General features: G+C 40.6%; 2 protein-coding genes across 2 annotated transcripts in view; both read right to left on the bottom strand.

The window, feature by feature from the left end:
• Positions 1-23,710, bottom strand: part of cacna2d1a (calcium channel, voltage-dependent, alpha 2/delta subunit 1a) — a 153,158-nt gene that overhangs the window by 62,993 nt on the left and 66,455 nt on the right. The window contains exons 7-13 of the mRNA XM_084050508.1: positions 19,550-19,681; positions 19,160-19,229; positions 16,310-16,360; positions 12,042-12,141; positions 6,087-6,245; positions 2,145-2,249; positions 1,360-1,438 (exon numbers count right to left, since the gene is read on the bottom strand). Coding sequence (XP_083906634.1) covers positions 1,360-1,438; positions 2,145-2,249; positions 6,087-6,245; positions 12,042-12,141; positions 16,310-16,360; positions 19,160-19,229; positions 19,550-19,681 — 696 coding nt within the window. The remainder of the gene's footprint in view (positions 1-1,359; positions 1,439-2,144; positions 2,250-6,086; positions 6,246-12,041; positions 12,142-16,309; positions 16,361-19,159; positions 19,230-19,549; positions 19,682-23,710) is intronic.
• LOC311040047 (vesicle-associated membrane protein-associated protein B-like) lies at positions 17,821-18,534 on the bottom strand (the record flags this gene model as incomplete). The annotated part of the gene is made up of 1 exon (XM_084050119.1): positions 17,821-18,534. One exon carries the CDS (start codon positions 18,532-18,534, stop codon positions 17,821-17,823), a length of 714 nt encoding a protein of 237 aa, XP_083906245.1.

Below are 23,710 nucleotides of genomic sequence, written 5' to 3'. Positions count from 1 at the left end.
CATGCTGGGGCTGATAAGTCGGTCTGAAGATCTATAAGTTCACAACACATTGCATTGTGAGATTTTACTTGTGGATCGTCTATTTTCTTTCTTACGGTACCCCATGGCACGACAAAGTTTAAACCACGGCTTAAATGTTTAATCAGACTAATTAATGTAGTTGATTAATAAATAAAATCTATTTGAATATTTTTCACATTGATTCACCTATGTGGGTGTGTGTGTATATTATATATATATATATTATCATTATTTAATGAATCAATAGTAATCATTAAAATAATTGATAGTTGCAACCCTATAACCTGCTGATCTTAACAATGTGATTTAATTGAATCATAAAAACAATGTGATTTATAAGCTACGATCCTTATAAACTTATTTTAATGAATAAAACATTATTTTAACTAATCTTTATGGTACAGTATGTTCATGTGCCCTGGTGTCCGGCAGGACACTACTGGTCAAGGCGCTCAGGTTGTGGGTTCAAAATCCACCGTGTTGCATCCGGCTTTGTCGAGCGTCTATGCAAAAACAATTGACCCGTTTTCAGGGGAGGGAAGCCAGGAGGGGAGGGTGATATTTGTCACTGCATGTATTGTCAGCAGGGAGTGTTGGGCGGGAGGAGTAGGACGAAGGCTCTACGTCCTCCCGGTGAGGGCTCCTCACTGGCAGGTGAGTCAGTAGGATACAACAGCAGTGACAACACAAGTGTGTGAGAGGGGAAGCGACTAAATTGCGGAGGAAAAGTGTTAAAAAGCAACAAAATAAAATAGAATCAAATAAAATGACACCTAACGGTCGACAAGTAGCACTGCCTGAAGCACAAACGTGGATTGCCTCTTGGCCTAGCAGTGGATGTTTGGTCTCCCATGTAGGAGACACGTGTTTGAATTCCGGATAGAACATAAAAGTTACAGATTGCAGCTCTAAGTTGTTTTAAACACAGAGCCAACATTAACCAGACAGACGTAAAAAGGGAGTAGATGAATGATTCTGTGGAAGCATAATTTGCTGACCAATCCTTAAGGCTTCGTTGCACAACAAACCTCTATAGAAATTTCTATTGTGAAACATAGCATATATTTCACAATAGATGTCCGACCAAACACAAAAAATAATTTATCGATTTGTAACTCGATTTTATTGTGCACGGGTTGTTATTTATTGTCGAGGTCGTGCTGCCTCGGATCTTATCTTGAGGTAGTAAAGAACCTGCGGATGTCAAATGTTTGTTAACATTCTCAAAATGGAGAATTCCGCAGCAATCGGCACAGTCAACGTAGTACCTTTGTTTGTTTTTCTTTTCTTTCTAAGTGTTAGCTTGTTAGCCTAGCATAAAGTAATGCCTAGCTGTACCATTGTTGTTGCATGCCATCCACTGGATTGGTGCTTTGTCGTAGTTGTGCTGACCCACTGAGAATGTAAAGATACGAACCTGTGGACAGAACACACAGTTAAGAGACCAAAGACTGGATTAAGCAAAAGAGAATTCTACACATGCTACCTCTACGTTATTGTTGTAAATGAATGAATGAAATTCATTCATTAATAATGTATTTATTTATTTATTCTGTGTCTTGTCTTAAGACCCATATTTGGTAATCATAAGATAATTAGAAAATGTTACATTCACTTCCCAATAACTGAAAGACATATTGAAATTATTATAATTGATAACACAAGGAGACAAAATGAGAACACAATGTTCTCTTTGTTGGCTAATTCCAGACTTTCTCTAAGTAATCAGCAAATGCAAATACTATACCTTGTGTTTACAAAAAAAAAACATTTACATCTCTCTGCATCACTTTAAGGGTGGATGTAAATGATATTGCTTTGATAAAATAAGTGTTAAATAGCCCTAGAGTAAATTCTGCAAGTAATCATTGCAATATACTTTTTATTCAGTTTATTTTCAGCTTGGGATACCAATTTTATCCAATCAAGTCATACAAGATACAGGATAAACAAGTGAAATTGGAAGTAATGAAACAAAAAAACATGAGCAGACAGAATTGGAACTATACATTTGAAGCTGATAAATTATCTTGTGGGGTCCTCTCTTCTGATTGGACCAAATTGGTGTGAGCGCGCGCGTGCGTGCGTGCGTGCGTGTGTGTGTGTGTTGTTTCCAGGCCTACTCTCTTGTCAGCGTTGTACGTGTCAAATATCTCCTTGGCCCTCTCCTCTCCGCCGTCAGTGAAGAGCATGATGATTTTGTTACAGTTGGCCCTCGAAACGTTCCCCTGTGGGATAAATAAAAGAGCAACATAAACATCATGAAGAATAAAATATAATCAGTGATGGAATAAGTACTGACATTTTTTACTTGAGTTAAAATATGTAGAAATACTCTGATCCAAGTAAAAGTCTGGTATTCAGAATTTACTTGAGTAAAAGTACAAAAGTATTGGTACCAAATGGAGAAACATCTTTTGAAAATAGCAGATCTGCACTCAGGTGCCGCAGTGGTAAAGTCCCTGCCCACCACCACGGAGGTTGTGGGTTCGAATCCAACGTGGTGCAACCGGCTTTGTCGAGCATCTATGCCATTGGTTCTCAAAGTGGGGTCCGGGGACCCCCAGGGGTCCTTGAGGGAGTTCCAGGGGGCCCCCAGCTAAATGATAGATTAGGCACCAAATGGACCCTTATGGGTCTGTAACTCTGAGAGTGTACAAATGGAACCAAATGGACCCTAACGGGTCCATTTGGTTCCATTTGTACACTCTCAGAGTTAAATTGACATAGATTTTACAATATAAATTGCGGTCCAAGTGATATAAATGCCATTAAATGGGGGTCTGTAGCCCTAATGCATGTCAAACTGGGGGTCCTTGAAATTAAAATGGTTGAGAATCACTGCTAGAGCCGTAAAAAAATCTTCTCTTATAGGGGTCCCTGGCATATCTTTTGAAATGGGGGTCCGCGGGCTAATAAGTGTCAATTTGGGGGTCCTTGACATGAAAAAGTTTGAGAACCACTGGTCTATCTATGCGAATACAATTGGCCCGTGTTCGGGGGAAGGAAAGCCGGACGGGGAGGGTGATATTGGTCATTGCACGTACTCCTACGGGCTGGGGGGGCGGCATCTGTCAGCGGGGAGTGTTGGGCGGGAGGAGTAGGACGAATGCTCTACGTCCTCCCGGTGAGGGCTCCTCACTGGCAGGTGAGTCAGTAGGATACGACAGCAGTGACAACACAGAAATGTGTGTGGGGAGGAATTAATTGGCATAACGACTAAATTGGGGAGAAAAAGGGGGTACAAACGTATTGTCTACTTTACATTTATAAAAAGAAAAGAAAATAGCAGATCTACAAGCGACGCGTTGTGAGCTTGTATTGGCTATTTTCAAGCAGCCGAAGTATATAGGGCTGACGTGGTTAATGTATGTTTTGTTATAATAATCTAAATCTACAAAGTAACTAGCAACTTCAGTCTAAAATAACTGTAGTGGAATAAAAAGTACAATATTTGCCTCTAATATTGAAGGTACGATATTCAACCACTTTCAACCAGGCGTCCCTATGTTGGGTATGTCATTATTGTCCAACATTTTCAACGTTTTTTTCAAACATTTCCTTTTTTTTAATGTTCAAACCATTTCAACAATTTTCTTCCAAAAAAATGTAATAAAACAAATGAATGAAAAAGCAATCCTAAAGCCAAATGGTTAGGACTACATACCATATGCATATGGGCACAAGGATCTGATCAGTGAGTCCTCGGTTTGATTCCTGACCATTGCTAACAGTCATCCCCCTACTCTCTCTACAATTCCTGCCTCTTTCCACTGTCGCTGTCAATAAAGTATACATTGAAAGTATAAAATAGGGCTTAAGACATTAAGAGAACAAGATTGTTTATCGTTAAATCCGTCCCCTCCAGATCTCTCAGCTGATCCAAGGATATAATCCAGGTTACAAGGCCACTTAGTTAACCTTCTAGGTTATGATCTATTTGACATGACAACCTTTAACATAACTCATACACAGTCAGACATATGGACACATGCACACAAGCTGGAAAGGATCAGAATATTCTGCCATCTGCTCTCATGTGATGAAAGACTGCAGTCTCTAATATGACCAGAAGAGGGAGACAGAGTTCTTTGAAGCCTTCAACAGAATCCATTGGGTTTAAGTTACTCATGAAATGATATGTTATGATTTAAGGCAGTGGCTCTAGGAACCTCTAGGCTGATTTCATATAGTTACATCAACACTGCAAATTGATTTGTGTTTTTCATTAGACGATACTGGAAGAATTTATAGAAAACCAGTGGTGGAAAAAGTACTGAAATTTCTTACTTAAGTAAAAGTATCAATACTGCAATGTAGAAATACTCTGTCAGGGCGCGCTCCCACCGCACTTTTATTTTACCTCTGGGGCAGAATCTGCCAATGCTTTGTCAATGCAAATGCGTGGATTCTTGGAAAAAATCCGCAAGACCAGGAATCCACGCATTCGCATTGACAAAGCATTGGCAGATTCTGCCCCAGAGGTAAAATAAAAGTGCGGTGGGAGCGCGCCCTTACAAGTAAAAGTCTAAATTTCTAAATATACTTGAGAAAAAGTACAAAAGTATTGGTATCAAAATATACTTGAAGTACAAATGTAAAAATACTCATTATGCAGAATGTCCCATTTCACAAGTTTTCAAATGTATAAAAAGCTTTTGAAAATAGCAGATCCACAAGCTCACAATACGTCGCATCGCAACGCATTGTGAGCTTGTAGATCGGCTATTTTCAAATGGCCGAAATGTATATAGGGCTGAAGTGGGTAATGTCTGTTTTGTAATAATAATCAAAATCTACAAAGTAACCAGTAACTAAAGCTTTCAAATTGTAGTGGAGTAAAAGTATAATATTTGCCTCTGGGATGTAGTGGAGTAGAGTAAGTACTTGTACTTGAGTAAATGTACTTAGTTACATTACACCACTGTAGAAAACAACTTGAGTACATTTACAAGTAATGCACTTGAGTACAAATTTGAGGAATTTTTACTTTACTGGTGTATTTCCATTTTTCTATACATTTTTGCGTCTACTCCACTACATCTCAGAGGCAAATATTGTAGTTTTACTCCACTACAATAATTTGAAAACTTTAGTTTAACATAGTTTAACATACATTAACCACTTCAGCCCTATATACAGTACATTTCAGCCATTTGAAAATAGACGATCTCCAAGCTCACAATGCGTCACGATGCGACGCATTGTGAGCTTGTAGATCGGCTATTTTCAAATGATTAGTACACATGTTATACATTTGAAATCTACTCATTATGCAGAATGTCCCACTTCACGGGACATTCTGCATAATGAGTACTTTCTAATTTTGGTACTTTAAGTACATTTTCATACCAATACTTTTGTACTTTTACTCAAGTAAATTTTGAATCCTGGACTTTTACTTGTAACAGAGTATTTCTACATTGCAGTATCGATTTGAGTACTTTTTCCACCACTGGTGAGTTTATAAACTATGATGGAAAATAGGGAGTGAGGTAGGAAAGGAAGGAATGAAGGCTGGATGAAAGGAAGGAAGGAAGGATGTAACGAGGGAGGACAGGCATTAAGGAAGGAAGCAGGGAGGTAAGGATGGGTAAGCCTGTCACAATTATTACATAATCGCCTAATCGCAATAATTTGAGATAATCACAATTATTTTTCATAATCTTTTTCATGTTGAAAATGTGCATACATTTTTTTTTTACATTTCCCAAAAATAGCAGAAATAGCTGATCTACAAGCTTATAACACGTCACGCGTTGTAAGCTTGTAGATCAGCTTATTTCTGCTATTTTAACATTGTTTTGTCAAAATTAGATTAAATGTGTCAGTAATTTCTTAGTATATTTAAGTTATTTGTCAGCCCTGTGCAATTTGTGATTATGAAGCCTAAAAAACAAACACAAATTAAAACGTTACAGTGTTCAATGCCTAACGCACAATTAAATCTTTAAATCGCAAATATTTGTGTGACAATTAATCGTCAGCTTAAATGTGTAATCGTGACAGCCCTAAGGAGGGGGAGAAAGGAAGGAAAATGCGAAGATGAAAGGGAAGGAACCTACCGGTGCGAGCTGTTGGAAGGCCAGCTCGAAGCCACCCCGGTAGTTGGTGGTGCCCTTGGCGGTGATGTTTTGCACCGCGTCCTTCAGTACCTTCTTGTTGCGGACGTTGGCCTGCACCAGGTGCTCGAAGCAGGCCACCGGCGTGGCCTTGTCACTGAACTGGAAGGGAAAAGGGATAGGAGGAATGACGGGAGAGGCGGAGGAGGGAGAGACAGCCACTTGCATAATATCTCATATAAATGCAAGGATTCTCAACATATGGGGTCGGGGGGGGGGGGGAGCGGATCGTGTGCTTGCTTTCAGGGAGGACACCCCCATATGAACGGAGCAGTAAAGGGTGTTTGGGTGATGCTGGGTTCCCACCATTAGACTCAATTCTAATTGGCTCCTAAATAAGCATTCAATCATTCTGGTTTTTGTTTGTTCTTACATTACAGCCTCATCCAGTTATGACAAACGCATGCATTTTTTAACCACTTTCAACCTCGCGTTACGATCTGGGAGTGAGAATGTGTGGATGACAAAGGTCTTAAAGGGAAATTTCACTTTTTTTGGGGTCATTTTGTCGTCTACTCGGGCTTTTGTCAGCCCCCCAGACAGTTTTTAAGTTGCTTGATTCAGTATTTAGATATTTGATATTCATTTTATCAGACAGACTTTATCGCCCCCTTCCTATAAAAACCCATTGTAACTTCAAACTCCATTTTAACCATGATAGATTCATCCAAAACACCCGTCCTTGGTTCTGGTCAAACCAGTTGTTTGAAGTTACAATGGGTTTGTATAGGAAGGGGCCGTGTCTGGTTTGTATAGGAAGGGTGCTCCCAAAAGCCTGAGTAGACGATAAAATGACCCAAACATTTTTTTAAAGTGAAATATCCATTTAAGTGGTTAATACAAGTCACAAATGGTCAAAGCATTTGACACCACATACTGTATGCATTAAAATCTTACAGACCGAGGGGGACTGAGGGGTTGAAAGGACAAGAGGAAAGGATGTGAGACAAGCGGTATAAGGAAATACAAAAAGACATGGATTATTGAGAGAATACCGTCAGAGAAATGGATCATAACAGGTGAGTGGAGAAAAATAATATCAGCACTGTATTATTATACAAAAATGACATATGTTAATAAAATCAGCAAAGACACACACGCACGCACACGCACACACACACACACACACACACACACACACACACACACACACACACACACACACACAGTGTCTACAGAGGACTGAGAGATAGCTCATTAATACACAACATCTGCCTTGGCAGAGACTGCAAGATTCTCTTTCTCTCTCTCTCTCTCTCTCTCCCTCTCTCTCTCTCTCAAAAAGTACTCAAATTGTGTTACTTAAGTAAAAGTATCAATACCACAATGTAGAAATACTGCATTACAGGTAAAAGTCCGGAATTCAAAATGTACTTGAGTAAAAGTACAAAAGTATTGGTATGACAATATACTTACAGTACCGAAAGTAAAAGTAGAGAGAGAGTCATTATGCAGGATGTCCCATTTCAAGTGTTTTCAATTTCAAAATGTATAAAAATCTTTTGAAAATAGCCAACACGCTCACAACTCGTTGCGACGCGTTGTGGGCTTGTAGATGGATTGGGGCATGTGTGTGCTATTTTCAAATAGCCGAAAGATATATAGAGAGTAAAAGTACAATGGTTTCCTCAGAGATGTAGTAGAGTATAAGTAAAAGTATTACAAATTAGAAATGCTCCACTAAAGTAAAAACACATCAACATTCTACTTATTGTAAGTTGTACTAAAAAGTACAGTACTTGAGTCAATATTACTTTACACCTCTGCTCACACACACACACACACACACCCACGCACGCACCCGCGCACAATGGGTGCTGTGTAGCAATCCCATAAAATCTCATATAATCTCCGTTAATAAATGATTTACAGATACCTTTCTACTGCTGTCAAGGATTTCATTTGGATTATATAATTTTCAAAGGCTGAACTTCGCTCACAAACGGCCACATCCATCATTTTGCAATGAATCTATATTCACTGCAGCACACACATACACACACACACTCGCTCGCACGCATGCACGAGTGCGCGTGTGAGCACACACACACACACACACACACACACACACACACACACACACACACACACACACACACACACACACACACACACACACACACACACACACACACACACACACACACACACACACACACACACAGATTGCCAGTTACATAATAATACCGTCTATTTGGTTTGTGTTTCTTTTACATGATCCCACATTACATAAATTTCCCTTAATTACAATATAATGCTGCGTTACACAAATGACACACTAATTGCTCAGACAACAAATAATACAGCTGGATTAAATGGGATTAATATTTGTCAGATGGGATGAATTTGTCCTTTTATAGGAGCCCTGAACACACACACACACACACACACACACACACACACACACACACACACACACACACACACACACACACACACACACACACACACACACACACACACACACACACACACACACACACACAGTATTAAACAAAGATCTTCTCTTCAGGGGGTCTGCTACTAAAAACATATGGAAACGTCTAGACTCAGGTCACATGCACCAACCCCCCCCCCCCCCAACCCCCCTGAACAATGCACTAACCCAGACATAAACACATTTGGGCTATCTTATTAGGAAACGCAATATCAGAGCTTCAATATTATGCTCCTGGAAAACGTCTGAAACACTGGCTGCGAGCCACCAATATACTTATGATGTAGCTGCCTAATTTCATCAGCTTCAAAAGCCCTTCCAGATAGCTGCTGGGCCTAACAACAACAACAACAACACAAACAGTTCCCCCTATTAGGCAAATGGAAAGCAAATGTAATTAAAAATATCAGTTCATTTCCAAAGCAAACAAGACGAGAAACAGAGAGACAGAGAGAGAGAGAGAGAGAGAGAGAGAGAGAGAGAGAGAGAGAGAGAGAGAGAGAGAGAGAGAGAAACAGTATTATTCCCTGCATATGTGCAGCTTTTGAAGAAAGCATGGCATTTCTTTGATACCTAATCAACGATGACAGATGCAGAGGGTCTCTTATCATGCTGTGATCATTACCTACACACTGAGGTTACAGTATAAATGAAGTTTTCTAATAAGAACATTGATTAACCCTTTAAGACCTGGAACTGTGTCATTTTTAGATTTGAGCTAAAAAGCATTATTTTACACTTTGGGCTATTCAAAAATAGCAGATATACAAGCTCATAGCGCGGCACCGAGTGCCGCGCTACGAGCTTGTAGATCTGCTATTTTTGAAAAATCGTGAAAATGTGTGCAAATCTTCTGAATATATATATTTTTAAAGCGAACATTCTTAACTCAAATCTTTGCTTCTTGGGGTCCCTGGAACAAAATATTTTGATGGGGGTCCGCGGCCAAATATATATAATTTTGGGGGTCCTTGACATGAAAAAGATTGAGCACCACTGATATAGAAACATACATTTTTCAGAAAAGTTGAGATTTAGGAGACACGTAGAATCTCAATGGGTTAAAGGCATATACAAGGCATATGCAGGACACAAGGCATATGTATTATGTAGTACGAGTATTCAAACTACAACAAAGGTGGCGGCGTATGTTGTGTCCAATCCGGTGTGCCGTCTGCTTTAGATTAGGGTTGGTCGATGTTTGCTCGAATTTCTAATCATATGTCAAAACTCACCGAAACCTAACTCCCGTACGAAAAAAAAAACTATCAGAGTCATTGGATGGTACCCTGACCATTCAACCCTACTGTTCCATGCAATAGTTATAAGATATAATGGATTACAGTGAAGTTAATGTTGTTGACTGAACTTATTCCACATATACCTTCTTTCAACACTCTCTTTCTCTCTCTCTCTCTTTCATTGTTCTGTTTACGCGGGACGCGGGGCTAAACGTTCACAACACATTGAAGGCCCATTAAATATCCTCGTCGATTCGGAGTAGACTGAGTCGTTAACTCTCTCACTGCCAGACTTATTTCTGGCGTTTTTTCTTACCTTTTGAAGTAGTCCCAGAATATTTATCTCCAGTATGATCGATCCCCTGATGGTTGCTAATCACAGAGGTTTTTCACTGTGCTTCCGCGAAAAAAATAATAATGTCACCGCGAGCTCCCGTTCGCTTTTATACGCCTCTGAAAATAGCATGTCTCGGCCAAAAATACATAGTAAAAAAAAAAGGACACAGGAGCCAAGATACAGGATTTTTAAGTAATGAGTTAAACAGGGAGTGAATGGAGCAGTAAATCTTCGGTCGTGTTATCTCTGTTCTCCATTTTTTTTTTTTTTTTTTTATCGTCCAAACTCGTCCCTGGCAGCCAGGGCGTTATGAAGATGTCTCATCATAAGTCATCCTTGGCAGTAAGAGAGACCAGTCCTTATAATGCGTTGTCTGACGTCTGACGTCAAATATCGTTTTTGTGACGGCGAATTTTGTGATGGATCCCCCCCCCCCCCAAAGCTGGGGACCCCTGATCAAATGGACCTGGAGGCTGATTCGAGTGTTGCGCAGAGCAGAAAGTGTTTGACAGAAGGCCTTCATTCATCAGTGAACAGGAGATACATTGGCATGTCAAGATTGCTTTTGAAAATAGCAGATGTAGTGTATATGATGATACGATATAAATAGCCAATGCTCAAGTGGCTTAACAGTTGCTTCTTATGGGCTTGTTTTCATAGACCTGTCGCTTGCTTCTCTCGCAAATTCTGGCAGCACTGCTTCAAAGTGAAGTTGGTGGTTAGTGCGAACGTGTTTACTGACTGGGCTGTGGACGCAAACACCGAGGATTTTAACCCATTAAGACCTGAGGCGATTCTGAAAAATGTTTTCTAAATCCTAACGTTTTTTTGAAAAAAATCTGAAAAATAGCAGATCTACAAGCTCATAGTGCGGCACTCGGTGCCGCGCTATGAGCTTGTATATCTGCTATTTTTGAATAGCCAAAGAAATCTAAAGTGACACAGATGCGTTCCAGGTCTTAATGGGTTAAAGTTGATGGATGGAGTTCATGTCACTGAACTCCTGTTGGCCAGATGTGCCCACAGCATTTCAATTGGGCCGACAGCACCATGGTCCATGTTTCATTCTTATCTAAGGGACACTCGTTGTGTCGCATCACGTCTTCAATCTTGTCAACCACTTTCAACTGGGCATCGCCGTTTCGGGGCATGTGTGTGCACATGCATGTCCGCAGTCCGCACGTGGATGTGCATAATCACACTCTAATGCATGCGCTAAGAGTAGCTCACCAACAAGCATGTGTGCATGCATGCACATATGCAGCCACAATAAACCCATCTGCGTGTGACCACCAGTCAGTAGTGGTGATTGAGGTACGCCGATTTGTTACATAAGTAAAAGTAGTAATAGCACAATGTAAAACGTCAAATTCCTTCATTCAAAATGTGCCTTGAGTAAAATTACAACTCTGGGTATCACAATATACTTACAGTATCAAATGTAAAAGTAGGCTACTTATTGTTCATTTCACAATGCGATTATTAGTAATGCATTGATGTTCTGGTTGGTGGATTGTTTATCTAATCATCTATTTATTTATGTCTTGCTAGATAGATTAACCTACAATAATACATCCTCATTTATCAGTTAATGTATGTTTTGTATTAATATTCTAAATCGGCATAGTAACTAGCAACTAAAGCTGTCAAATAAAGTATATAAAATATGTGAAGTACAGTATAAGTACCACAAAATCTGCCTTACTCAAGTAAATGTACTTTGTTACTTTGCACCAATGGCCAGCACGCAGCAATACACACTGCTCATCACACCAACATAGAATTCCTCAGCACAGATAATACTGTGTACTTTCTAATATGACTGTCTTGAATATGTACTAATAAGAGGCATCCATATCAAAGCAGTGCGTGTCAATACTCACATTGACCACGTTGACAAAGTCGTCATCGGAGAGCGTCTCCAGCATCTCGTTGACGGATTGACGGATGAGTTTGAGGGTGAGACCAGACACACTGCCACTCCTGCAGGGTCACAAACATCATAGACCAATAGAAATAAACATATTTGCATGTAATCATGTACAAAGTTATGATGGATGCAAGAGGACATATTTTGCACTCTGCTGTCACCATTCTCAACACCCTAGTAAAAAAAAAATCCTATAGGACTTTCCAATAGGATCCTAAGGGATTTTGAAATTCCAAGGATTTTTTTGACTAGGGCAGGGACATAATAAAATATATTTGTTATTGTTTACTGTGTAACCAGAATATAAATTTCATGAAACACACAAAGCACAACACTCCGCAATACCGAACAAGATTTACAGGACGGATTCCCCTGAACCCTAATTAATACTCCATGGTAAGACGGTGTCGCTTGCTTAGAAGAGCCGATCTACAAGCTAACAATGTGTTGCGAAGCGACACGTTGTTAGCTTGTACATCAGTTCTTAAAGGCAAGCAACACACTCCTGCGATGGTGTACAAATTAAGCTTTAATCAGCCGTGGGAAGATCAGAAACATTGTTAATGAGCTGTGACACGGGGAGCTTTGATTAAAGCAGAGATAACAAATGATACCCTGAAGATACACAAACACACACAGGCCCCGCGACTGTGAGTGTTTCTCCCTGGGAAGAGCAACATAAAAATATACAACCATCATCCATCACGCTACTAGAAAGGCTAAAGTATTCGAAAGTACATGCATTTAAAAAATACAAAGTACAAATTATAAAGTACATTTTCTTTTTAACATCAATGCATTGCTGTGAAAAAAAAAGCAAAGGTTTCCCCTCCCAAAAAAAAATCAATTGTAGTTGCGTCGCATAGATCTGCTGTTTTCACTCTATTTGAAATAGGACTTATAAGTGGTTTATTCAGAACATTTCTTTCCTAGAAATGTAGGGTCTAAAGTATGGAGTCAAAACTACAATATTTGTCATTGAAATGTAGTGGAGTGAAAGTATCCAAAAAAGTAAAGTACAGATACTCAAAAACATGTACTTAAGTAGGCCTACAGTACTCAACATTCTAAAGTACTCTGATGATACAGTTTTGATTTCTCTTTTGGATAGTTCCAGTGATCCTGGACTGCACCAACACAGAGTAAATAAGGTGGTGGAATGGAGTGATAACAACGCTCTTATCATTAACACAAAAAAGACAGAAGAGATTGTTTTTGGTGCCCCACTAGAGATCCCCTATTACTATTCATAGTGAACAGATCAACCAGGTATGTTCGTATACATACCTAGGAGTAGTAATAGACCACCTTTTGTCATGGAAAGACCAGATTGAATCAGTGGGTAAGAAGACAAAACAAAGAGTCTATTTCCTTCGCCGTCTGAGATCTTTTGGTGCTAGTAGACAGATTCTTCTTTTGTTTTTCACTTCTGTTATTATGAGTGTCCTGCAGTACTGTAGTACCACCTGGTATGGATGTCTGTCTGTAGCTTTAAAGTCACAACTGCTGCAACAAGTGAACATTTGTTCAAAGATTGTTGGACAACCACTTCAGAGGCTCTATACATCTACGTATGATAACAGTATGATAAGGTTGGCAAGGAATATCACTTCAAACACTAGCCATGCTTTGTATGGAGAATATAGGTTGCTGCCTTCAGGAAGGAGATACAGTGTTCCTACATACAATAAGGTCAAACTGAAGAGGTCCTTTGTCCATCAGACGACATTGAGGCTTAATCAGGAGTTATAAGCCAGGGGTAGGCTGAGTGGTGGACATTGCTCTTGTCTTTGCATGTCTTTATGTATGTATTTGTATTTTGTTGTTTTCTTGTGTCATGTCAAATGTGTGTACTGTTATATGTTGCATACATGGCTGTTTCTGGGTCGCAAGACAAATTTCAGTGCAAACTGACAATAAAGTATTATCGTATCGTATCGTATCGTAACTAAATGTCCATTGAGTGACTAACAGTCAAAATGTGTAACTTTATCAATTAAACAAAAGTTATTTTTGATATTATCTTTCACTGATATGTTTTTTTATACTATCCATTAGTTTTTTGACAACTTTTTGAAGTAAATGTACGAATCCTAATACGAATCCTAATCAACTATTTAGACTGCTTTAACGGTCTACTGTCTAAGGAAAAGAGGGGGACCTCAGTCAAAAGAGTATATAGTAGAGTTTAAGTGGTTAATGAGATCATTTTCTTATTTTTGAGCAGTTTCTTATTTTTTCCCCTGCAATTACTGAGAGCGTCAGAACACTTGAATACCATATTCTCTTCTCATTATCTATTGTTTCTATGCATGGAATAGTATGGATGTACAGTACAGTAGAGGAATGCAAGATGTACCTCAGAATGTTGAGGTATAATCCAGTTATCCAAGTTTTGAAACAAAATAATTGAATAAACCAAGCAAACTTTTCCTTAGAAAGTAGAACTGTTTGCTTTAATGATGTTCTATATAATAACTGCCTTACTAAACTGGACTATAAATGTTGGTCTATAAATGATAATACAGATGTGCCACTTCAAAACTTCACATGTCCTGCCATCGCCAAGACAGTACATTTTCAGGGGATTCCCAGGGCAATAAGAGGGACAAAGAAGGGCATTTAAAATGCTGAATTATTTTGATGATCACTGCTTTTATGATGCTAATTAATTTGAGCAACTGGTCAAATCACCTTTCGCCTCATAATGAGTCTGACACCTTCTTAAACACACATTCTTTTGTTCTCATGTATATGGATGTCTGTTGAAGGGAAAAACGGGGGTGTGTAGTGACAACTTATTTTCAGGGGCAAAACAGTGCATTTTAAGGGCAGAAAATGGAGGGAAAAATGCATTTTCAGGGGACTTTCAGGGAAAGAACAGTAACGTGTGAAGTTTTGAAGTGGCACATCTGTATATAAATACTCATCTTAAGTGGTTACAGGTAGACGTAGAGAAATGGACAGGACCGAAAACAAACTAACGTTTTTTAATCTTCCTTTTGACTCTTTTGATGCCTGAAAGCCTGTCAGTCTTTTTGCGGGCCAATTATCGGCGTCCCCGTTAACCTATTAAGACCTGAGGCCGATTCTACAACATAATGTCTTCTAAATCCAAACAGTTTTCTGAAAAACTATTGTTGTCTGGTTACCTTTTTCACGTCAAGGCCCCCCAAAATTATATGTATTTGGTCGTGGACCCCCATCTCAAAATATTCTGTTCCAGGGACCCCCCCCCCCCCAGAAGCAAAGATTTGAGTTAAAAATGTTTGTTTAAAAAAAAAGTATATATATATATATTCAAAGGTTTGCACAAATGTTCACAATTTTTCAAGAATAGCAGATCTACAAGCTCATATGAGCTTGTATATCTGCTATTTTTGAACAGCCAAAGAAATCTAAAAATGACACAGATGCGTTCCTGGTCTTAATGGGTTATTGGCTTTGAGCAGTTTGAAATGTATTTTTTTCATTTATCATATTGTGTTGTCATTTAGCCCCGGTGTGGTGCCAGTAGCTCCATTCCACCGCGGTTATTAATTGGTCGAGCAGTGTGCAGATATGTCATGGGGGACGTCCAGCTCCGACAAATCACTTATAATTCTTTGACAGCATGGCAGCAGATTTACGGTGAATTCCTCTCACGCATACTGTAACCAGAAAAGCATAATAGTCGCTGTTTCGGGTGGAAACCTTGTATACGTCCAAAACCGTAACTTTTCAGGAATTGGGGGGGGGGGGGGGAGGACCTGTGGATTCCAGTGGATCCAATGTGGTTGTTAGTTAGTCACAAGCTCTGCTGTTAATATACTTTTAATTGGTTAACCCATTCAAACCGGGAAAGCATCTGTGTCGTTTTAGTTTTGTACAGCAAAAACAGCAGATCTACAAGCTCGTAGCGCGTCACTTCGCTTGTAGATCTGCCATTTTTTTTTTATCCTGACAATTTGTGCAAATCTTTGAATATATAAATTATTTTAAAGCGATCATTTTTAACTCAAATCTTTGCTTCTGGGGGTCCCTGTAACAACATACATATATATATATATATATATATCATAATCAGTGGGTCAGCAGAGATGAGAGGACTAGCATGAAGGGCCTCTCAACAGAGTGGCATGAGAGTGACATAAGGGTGCATCATAAGGTTAGCATAAGGGGATTCCCAGATTGGCATAAGGGTGACATAAGGTTGACAAAAGGGTGAAGGGTGACACTCACGCATCCACCAGAATCAGCATGTCCTTGGGTGAGGCCGCCCCCTGGATGTACCTGAAGAGTAAGCAGACAGAGACTCTTACACACGTTACAATGCATGTGTACACTGAATGGCGTGTCTACCTGCATGTGTTATTAGACCCCCAAATAGACACTTATTAGACCGCGGACCCCCATTTGAAAAGATAAGCCAGATATGACCCCCATATGAGAAGAGTTTTACGGCTCTCTAGCAGTGATTTCAACCATTTTAATTTCAAGGACCCCCAGTTTGACATGCATTAGGCTACGGACCCCCATTTAATGACATGCATGTCTCTGGGACCCCAATTCATATTGTAAAATCAAAGTTAATTTAGCTCTGAGAGTGTACAAATGGAACCAAATGGACCCGTTAGGGTCCATTTGGTTCCATTTGTACACTCTCAGAGTTACAGACCCATAAGGGTCCATCTGGTCCCTGTCCATCATTTAGCTGGGGACCCCCTGGAACCCCCTCAAGTACCCCTGGGGGTCCTCGGACCCCACTTTGAGAACCAATGCTGTATGGTACTGTATGTCTACCTGCACACGTTAGCATGCATGTGTACACTGTATGGTGTGTCTACCTGTACACGTTAGAATGCATGTGTACACTGTATGGTGTGTGTCTACCTGTACACGTTAGAATGCATGTGTACGTTGTGTCTACCTGCACATGTGAAGCCGAAACCAAAAAAATGTTAGCCCAATTTATACTTATACAAATAACACAAGCTCACAGTGTGAAACCATGAAACCTTTAAGGCCTTTTACTGAAGTAAAAAATCTTAGTACTTCTTCCACCACTGGTCTTGGGTTATGTCACAGTCACAGAAGTGACACGGCCATATATGGAGGACCATTGAAACTGGCAGGCTGTGGATAGCTGGGAAATGCAGTTAGCTAATTATCAATTATTACAATCTTTTTTGTGTGTTTATTGTCCATTTTTTATTAGCAAAATTTCAAGAGAAAAAGAAAAAGAAAAAAGTCAACCTTTTTGGGTAATCTTTTTTACTTGTGCGGTGCATTGAGGACGAACAGACAAACTAAAAGCAGTCTATGAAATAATAATAGTATATGTTGCATTCTTCCAACCATATTGCATTCAAATGAACGACTGAAAGTGATTATACAGTATAATACAGATTATGGTGCTGTAGTATAGTGCACAATATATTCGATCACATTTTGTCCAATTAAGCCGGTCTATACAAAGCCTCTGATTGGAGGAGTAAGTTTGATTGACAATGTCAACTAAAGCCTAGTCTCTCTGGAACATCTCCCTGCAAATCCCACCTTCCTTCAAAGGTTTTCTTTAGCTGGGGTGGGGGTTTTGCATGAATTTGTCCCCACAATAAGCCTTATATGACATTCACACAAACCAAACTGACTCAATCTCTCCACTGCACACCGATACACCACCGCAGTGTTAGAACATCCCTTTGTCTGAATCACGAGCAATAAGTCACGTTCCAAGTTCACCAAGGTGTTTATTTCATCACATTGCCCATGACGATGCCCAACACAAAGAACAGCAAGAGGAGGGCCGCCTCCAGCACCTTGTGGGCACGGTGGCCCTCCTCCTTCACCATGTGCTGCGGTGGCACCACGTTGCTCTTGCTCACTTGCCAACCGGAATCCTCCCGAATCCGTTTGTTCTCTTCCTGTAGCCTCAGTACTTCCATCAGCAGCCCCTTGCACTGCTCCATGAGAGTCACCTTTTCGTTGTCCAGCGTGTAGCTTATGGACGGCGCGGAGGACTTCAGCAGGCCGGGCGACGTCGTCATCTTGCTGGACTCGGTGTCGTGCGTCTCCGCTTTTTCCAGGGGCAGCTCGAACACGCATCTCAGCTTGGAATCCATCAGTTCACCTGGCTTGGCCTCCTCCCAAACCCCCTCCATGCTGGTCATGCCAGCGGGTGCCAGCAGGGACTGAACCCTAAACTTGTGTTGGCTCTTTTCCTTGGGGTCGTAATTGAAAGGCTGCAGCGTGAGTAAGACGTTGACGGAGGTGCCTGCGTCGATGACGCCGACGTTCGGCCGGACGGAGTACATGCGCGATGCCGTCGTCTTTATCTTGAAACACACGTCCCTGTCTGTAGGGTTGGAGAGCTTGAGAGTCGTGGTGACCACGTCGGAGAACGGACCTCGGAATGTCAGCTTGCGCTGAGGCTCCAAGAGCAGAACCTGTTCTGGCCTGGCCATATCGCAGCGGTCGGGAAGAGGCTTGCTGGGTGTTGGACTCGTTATGGTGTCGTTGGGTATTGTAATGTCTACGGCCGTTATTGATGTTAATGATTAGCTTTAAATAGCTTTAATAACCCGCTGTGATGTCATTGGCTGATGATGTCAGATGCATTTCCGAGCTATCCACAGCCAGCCTCGGAGACACGGAGTGAGCAGATGTACCGTCTGCTCAGCAAGGACAGTTAAAAGGTTAAGTGTATCTTTAGTATATAAGGTTTTGTGTGTTCCGTGAGGCCCAGGTACTAACCTCCTGACAGGGCTTTTGAAACTAATTAAATTTCACAATGCTTCACATTGATGGCTCTGGGCTAGATGTTTATACTTCTCTGGGAACCCGATGGAGCTTTGTTTGTGTACACTTTGATTTAGTTAGCTTCAGTGGCTTTTAATCATCACACTTCACTTGTGCGTTTGCTGGACCTGAATGTGTGTCATTCTCGGTTTAGTTTTTTTTTTAGTTTCTCGGTTTTGTGTGCGTGTGCGTCTGTCTGTCTGTCTGTCTGTCTGTCTGTCTGAGAAACACTCAGACAGACAGTGAATAAGTTGGAGTGGATTGGAGGTTAAGGAGAGGCTGTCCACTCACCACGGTCTTCTACGGACATCATAGAGGTCGATCTTATTTGGCGTCCTACTTGCGTCCATCCAAGGTGATGCTGGGATTAGGCCAGAGGAAAAAGAACATTAAAAAACACTGGCCAGGGTTGTCATTGAATGATGATAACCACCTTCTCTTTGATTCCAATCCCCTGTTGTACACACGAAATCAAACAGTGGGCCGGTTCTCCAGATGCGCGAATCTCCATATATGCGACATATATGGGCATTCGGTCAGATTGGCAGTTCTGGGCGACAGGATCTTCATATATGCCCATACATACAGTGTGTGTGTGTGTGTGTATATATAGATATATATGTATACCGAGTACACATACAGGGTTATTGGCTGCTGAGGGGGGGGGGGGGGGGGTCTCACCTGGGAAATAGCGAGCCAGTCCGGTGGCAGAACCAAACACCTGCCACAGCAGAGAGTTGTCGTCCTCCCAGTTTCTGCGGAACACGTCCTCCAATGCTGCTGTCCAGTTCAACTCATTCAGCACTGTGATGGCTGGAACACACACACACACACACACACACACACACACACACACACACACACACACACACACACACACACACACACACAAACACACAAATGAAGAGAGACCAACATTGGTGTCGTGTTTATCCACATTTTCTTTCAACAATCATTTGCTTTGATAAGTTTGTGAAACTGAAAATGTGTGAGAACTTTCTTTGTGTGTCAGAGAGAGTGCGAGTGTCCACGCACGAGAGAGAGATTCATCTGCAGGTTGGTCTGCAGGGAACTCTATTTCTCCCCACAGTTTCAGGAGCACACTTTGTTAGTTTAAAACAAATGAATCATTTTAGAATATTTAAAGATTTCCACCTATGACATTCCCAGAATAGGGACGCTAGGGCATGGCCGCATGTCAACATGATGCTACACATGACTCACATTCCATGATATTTGTGGGTGTGCATGGTACAGTACACGTGTGTATGAGGGCACGTGCTCATGTGTGTGTCTGCGTGAGTGTATGTGGTTGGTTAAAATAAAACACTAGGGGATGAGGGAAAAGCAGCGAGTTGGATTGAACGTTAACGATAGGGGAACAGATAAGGAATCAAGAATAAAGAGAGATTTATTTGTCACTCACTCATACAAGTACGAGCAACTAAATGTCACAGGATCATCAATACAATACACACACTAATACCCAGATATGCATGCCATGTACCCAAACTACTACACATTTGAGAACGCAAACACAATTCCAGATCCCCCTTTTTTTCAGTCCCTGCATAGTGATCAATGCATACGTGCAATTTCGGATCGATTGACCAACTAACTCACTAAGGAGAAAGGTTTTGTGAATGGCCACATACTGTAACTGTATGTGCCCATCCGCCGATTGGTTCTTATGTTACTGTAGCATGCTGTGCTACTGCGGGACCTTGTCGACTCAAATGCTTAGACTGTTTCGTACTTAAAGCGTTGTCTATACAGCCCAGCCTTGGAGGGCCTTCTACTTGCTATGCATTTAAATCAAAGTCCTTTATAACTTTGCACCATTGAGCCAGCTATCTCTCTCTCCGATGCCGTTGTGTGTGTGTGTATAGCCCTGGAAAAAAAATTGGAAATACCTGCCAATTAACCCAGGCACTGCTCCCGTGAGTCAGTCCCGCAATTTCCATCCACAGCAGAGCCCCACATCACACATCCCTATCACAGGCACCCTGACAACCAAACCAACTAATAAAGCCATGTAGAGCTGGCCATGAGCGAACACAGACTGAGGCAGATTTTGTAGGGCTGGCCATGAGCGAACACACACTGAGGCAGATTTTGTAGGGCTGGCCATGAGCGAACACACACTGAGGCAGATTGTGTAGGGCTGGCCATGAGCTTATTACATAACTCTATTACAAGACAAAAATGTACTTGTTATTGTTCCCTAATCCTCTCTAATACAATTTCCTTGTATATTAAAAAGTACAGTAGACACAGTAGGATGTAGAGAAATCATATTAAAGGAAATGTAATTATTATTATTAGATATTTATTATTATTATGTATTTATTTATTTTCTTGGATGGTAAATGTGGATGGTAATGTATTTGTTGCTTTGAATATGATGCCTCTCCATCATGCTGTATCTACTTTACTTTTTATTTTTATTTCTCCTTGCCCTGTAACCTTCTCTTAACTGCTGTACTGTCTTTGGCGCCTGAATTTCCCACTCACTTGGGTTGTGCCAAAACGCCACGGTGACTATAAGAAAACAGGGCATTCAAAAGCCACCTGCTTTCAACCGGCTGTCCCTATGTTGCACATGTCATTTTAGGTGACAATCTCCCAATGTTTCAAAAATAAAATCCAGAATTGTCAGAACCTTTGATAAAATGTTCTCAAATGTTCATAAACTTACTAAAATGTCAAACATTTTCAAAGATTTTTCTTGAAAAATAAGTTTTTTCCTGATAATAATGTTCGAGCTCACAACGCATTGCATCGTGACACATTGCGAGCTCATACAGTAATGGGGAATATGAAATTTCTTTTGCTTTTGGCCGTTGCTTTGGGTATGCTGTGTTGCCTTCCTGTGCTGCTTGGGAGTGATCAATGGCCTCAAGGCAACATAAGTATAAACTATAGGGCTTCAGTGGTTAATGAGTTCTCCCTAAATCTGCCAATGAAAACGTGTTGGGAAATGCACACAGAAAGCATTAAAACACACACACAGAGCCAACAAAAAGGCCAATTATTACAGACACAGAATACTGTACATGATTGAACACGCACGTACGCACGCACGTGCGCTGGGCCAAATGATTTTGGGGGGGTCCCCAGATGATTTGCTTAATACACAACATTGTTTTCTCACTCACAACAGTAAACAAACCAACATATAGTATAACTGTATACAGGGTATCTGCACATTTCTAAAGTGACAATTTAAGGATTTAATAATACGACGTCCTTACTACGTCAAAAGTAACTAACAAACTATACTATAAAAAATTGTTAAATATTGGCCAAATTGTCAAATATTACCTAAGAAAGAGGCAAACATTTTGAAAATAGCCTAGATCTACAACCTCAGTTGTGATCAGCTATTTTCACAATATCTATCTGTGGAGCCGAGTCAAACTAAATTTACAATACCAAGTGCTTAACAGGGTGGGGGGGGGGGGTCCCCAGTTAAAATGTGATTATTTTAGGCAATCGCAGCCTGAAAAAGTTTGGGAACCCTTCAGTGTCCCATTGATTAGGCTTTCTTTGACAACAGTTCCAGGGCCGTAGCATCTAATCAAAGCCAAACGGTGGAACAACTGTTCCACCAATGTGTCCGTCACCATGGAAACGGCTCGAGGTCACCACCACGATGAGATGGAGAGTAATGGGAAGCATCGCTACGGCAACATCAAGCCTGGTTAGCTTTATTAGTCAGGCACCTGGAGTCACTCCCTGAGGCGGAGTGTGTGTGTGTGTGCGTGCGTGTGCGTGTGCGTGTGCGTGTGCGTGTGCGTGTGTGCGCGTGTGTGTGTGTGTGTGTGCGCGGTGTAAAGTAACTAAGTACATTTACTCAAGTACTGTACTTAAGTAAAGGTTTTAGGTATTTTTTACTTTAGTGGAGTAATTCCAATTTTCTGTACTTTTACCTCAACTCCACTACATCTCAGAGACAAATACTTTTTACTCCATTGGAATTATTTGAAAACTTTAACTACTTTTAATTTGTATATTTGGATTATCATTACAAAACATACATTAACCACTTCAGCCCTATATACATTTCGGCCATTTGAAAATAGCCAATGCGACGCATTGTGAACTTGTAGATCTTTCTACATTTGAAAACTTGTGAAATGAGACATTCTGCATAACGTAGCTACTTTCTACTTTTGGTACTTCAAGTACATTTTGATACCAATAATTGTATTCCAGACTTTTACTTGTAACAGAGTATTTCTACATTGCAGTTTTGTACTTTTACTTAAGTAAAACATTTGAGTACTTTTTCTATAACCATTATTTTATACTTTGGGCTATTCAAAAATAGTAGCTATGCAAGTCCATAGCGTGGCACTCGTGCACACACACACACACACACACACACACACACACACACACACACACACACACACACACACACACACACACACACACACACACACACACACACACACACACACACACACACACACACACACACACACACACACACACACACACACACACACACACAGCTCAACTGTGTATGCATTTTGGCACACTGTGGAAACTGCAGTCTTTGCCAGTGGGATTACCACTTATTCTGTGACGGTACAATCTTTGTCAAATAGTAGCCAACATGAATGACACCAATCACATCGTCATGAATGGAATACGTTTGTATATTAATTTAACCCACTACCGAGCAGTGCAATCTTATCTGAATGACTGTTAAAGCACTTGTTTAAATGGGTGAATGATTAAGCACCTAACGTACAGCATAACATTGAAAGTAGGCTATGTCTGATTGTTTCCATCGCTTGATTTTAATTGCTCATCATTGTCACTTGTCGCTTG

The sequence above is a fragment of the Gymnoscopelus microlampas genome (genome assembly GCF_963454915.1).
Source record: "Gymnoscopelus microlampas genome assembly, chromosome: 23".
Classification (NCBI taxonomy): domain Eukaryota; kingdom Metazoa; phylum Chordata; class Actinopteri; order Myctophiformes; family Myctophidae; genus Gymnoscopelus; species Gymnoscopelus microlampas.
Note: the sequence above shows the minus strand (reverse complement) of the source record. Positions and strands in the feature narration are given on the sequence as shown.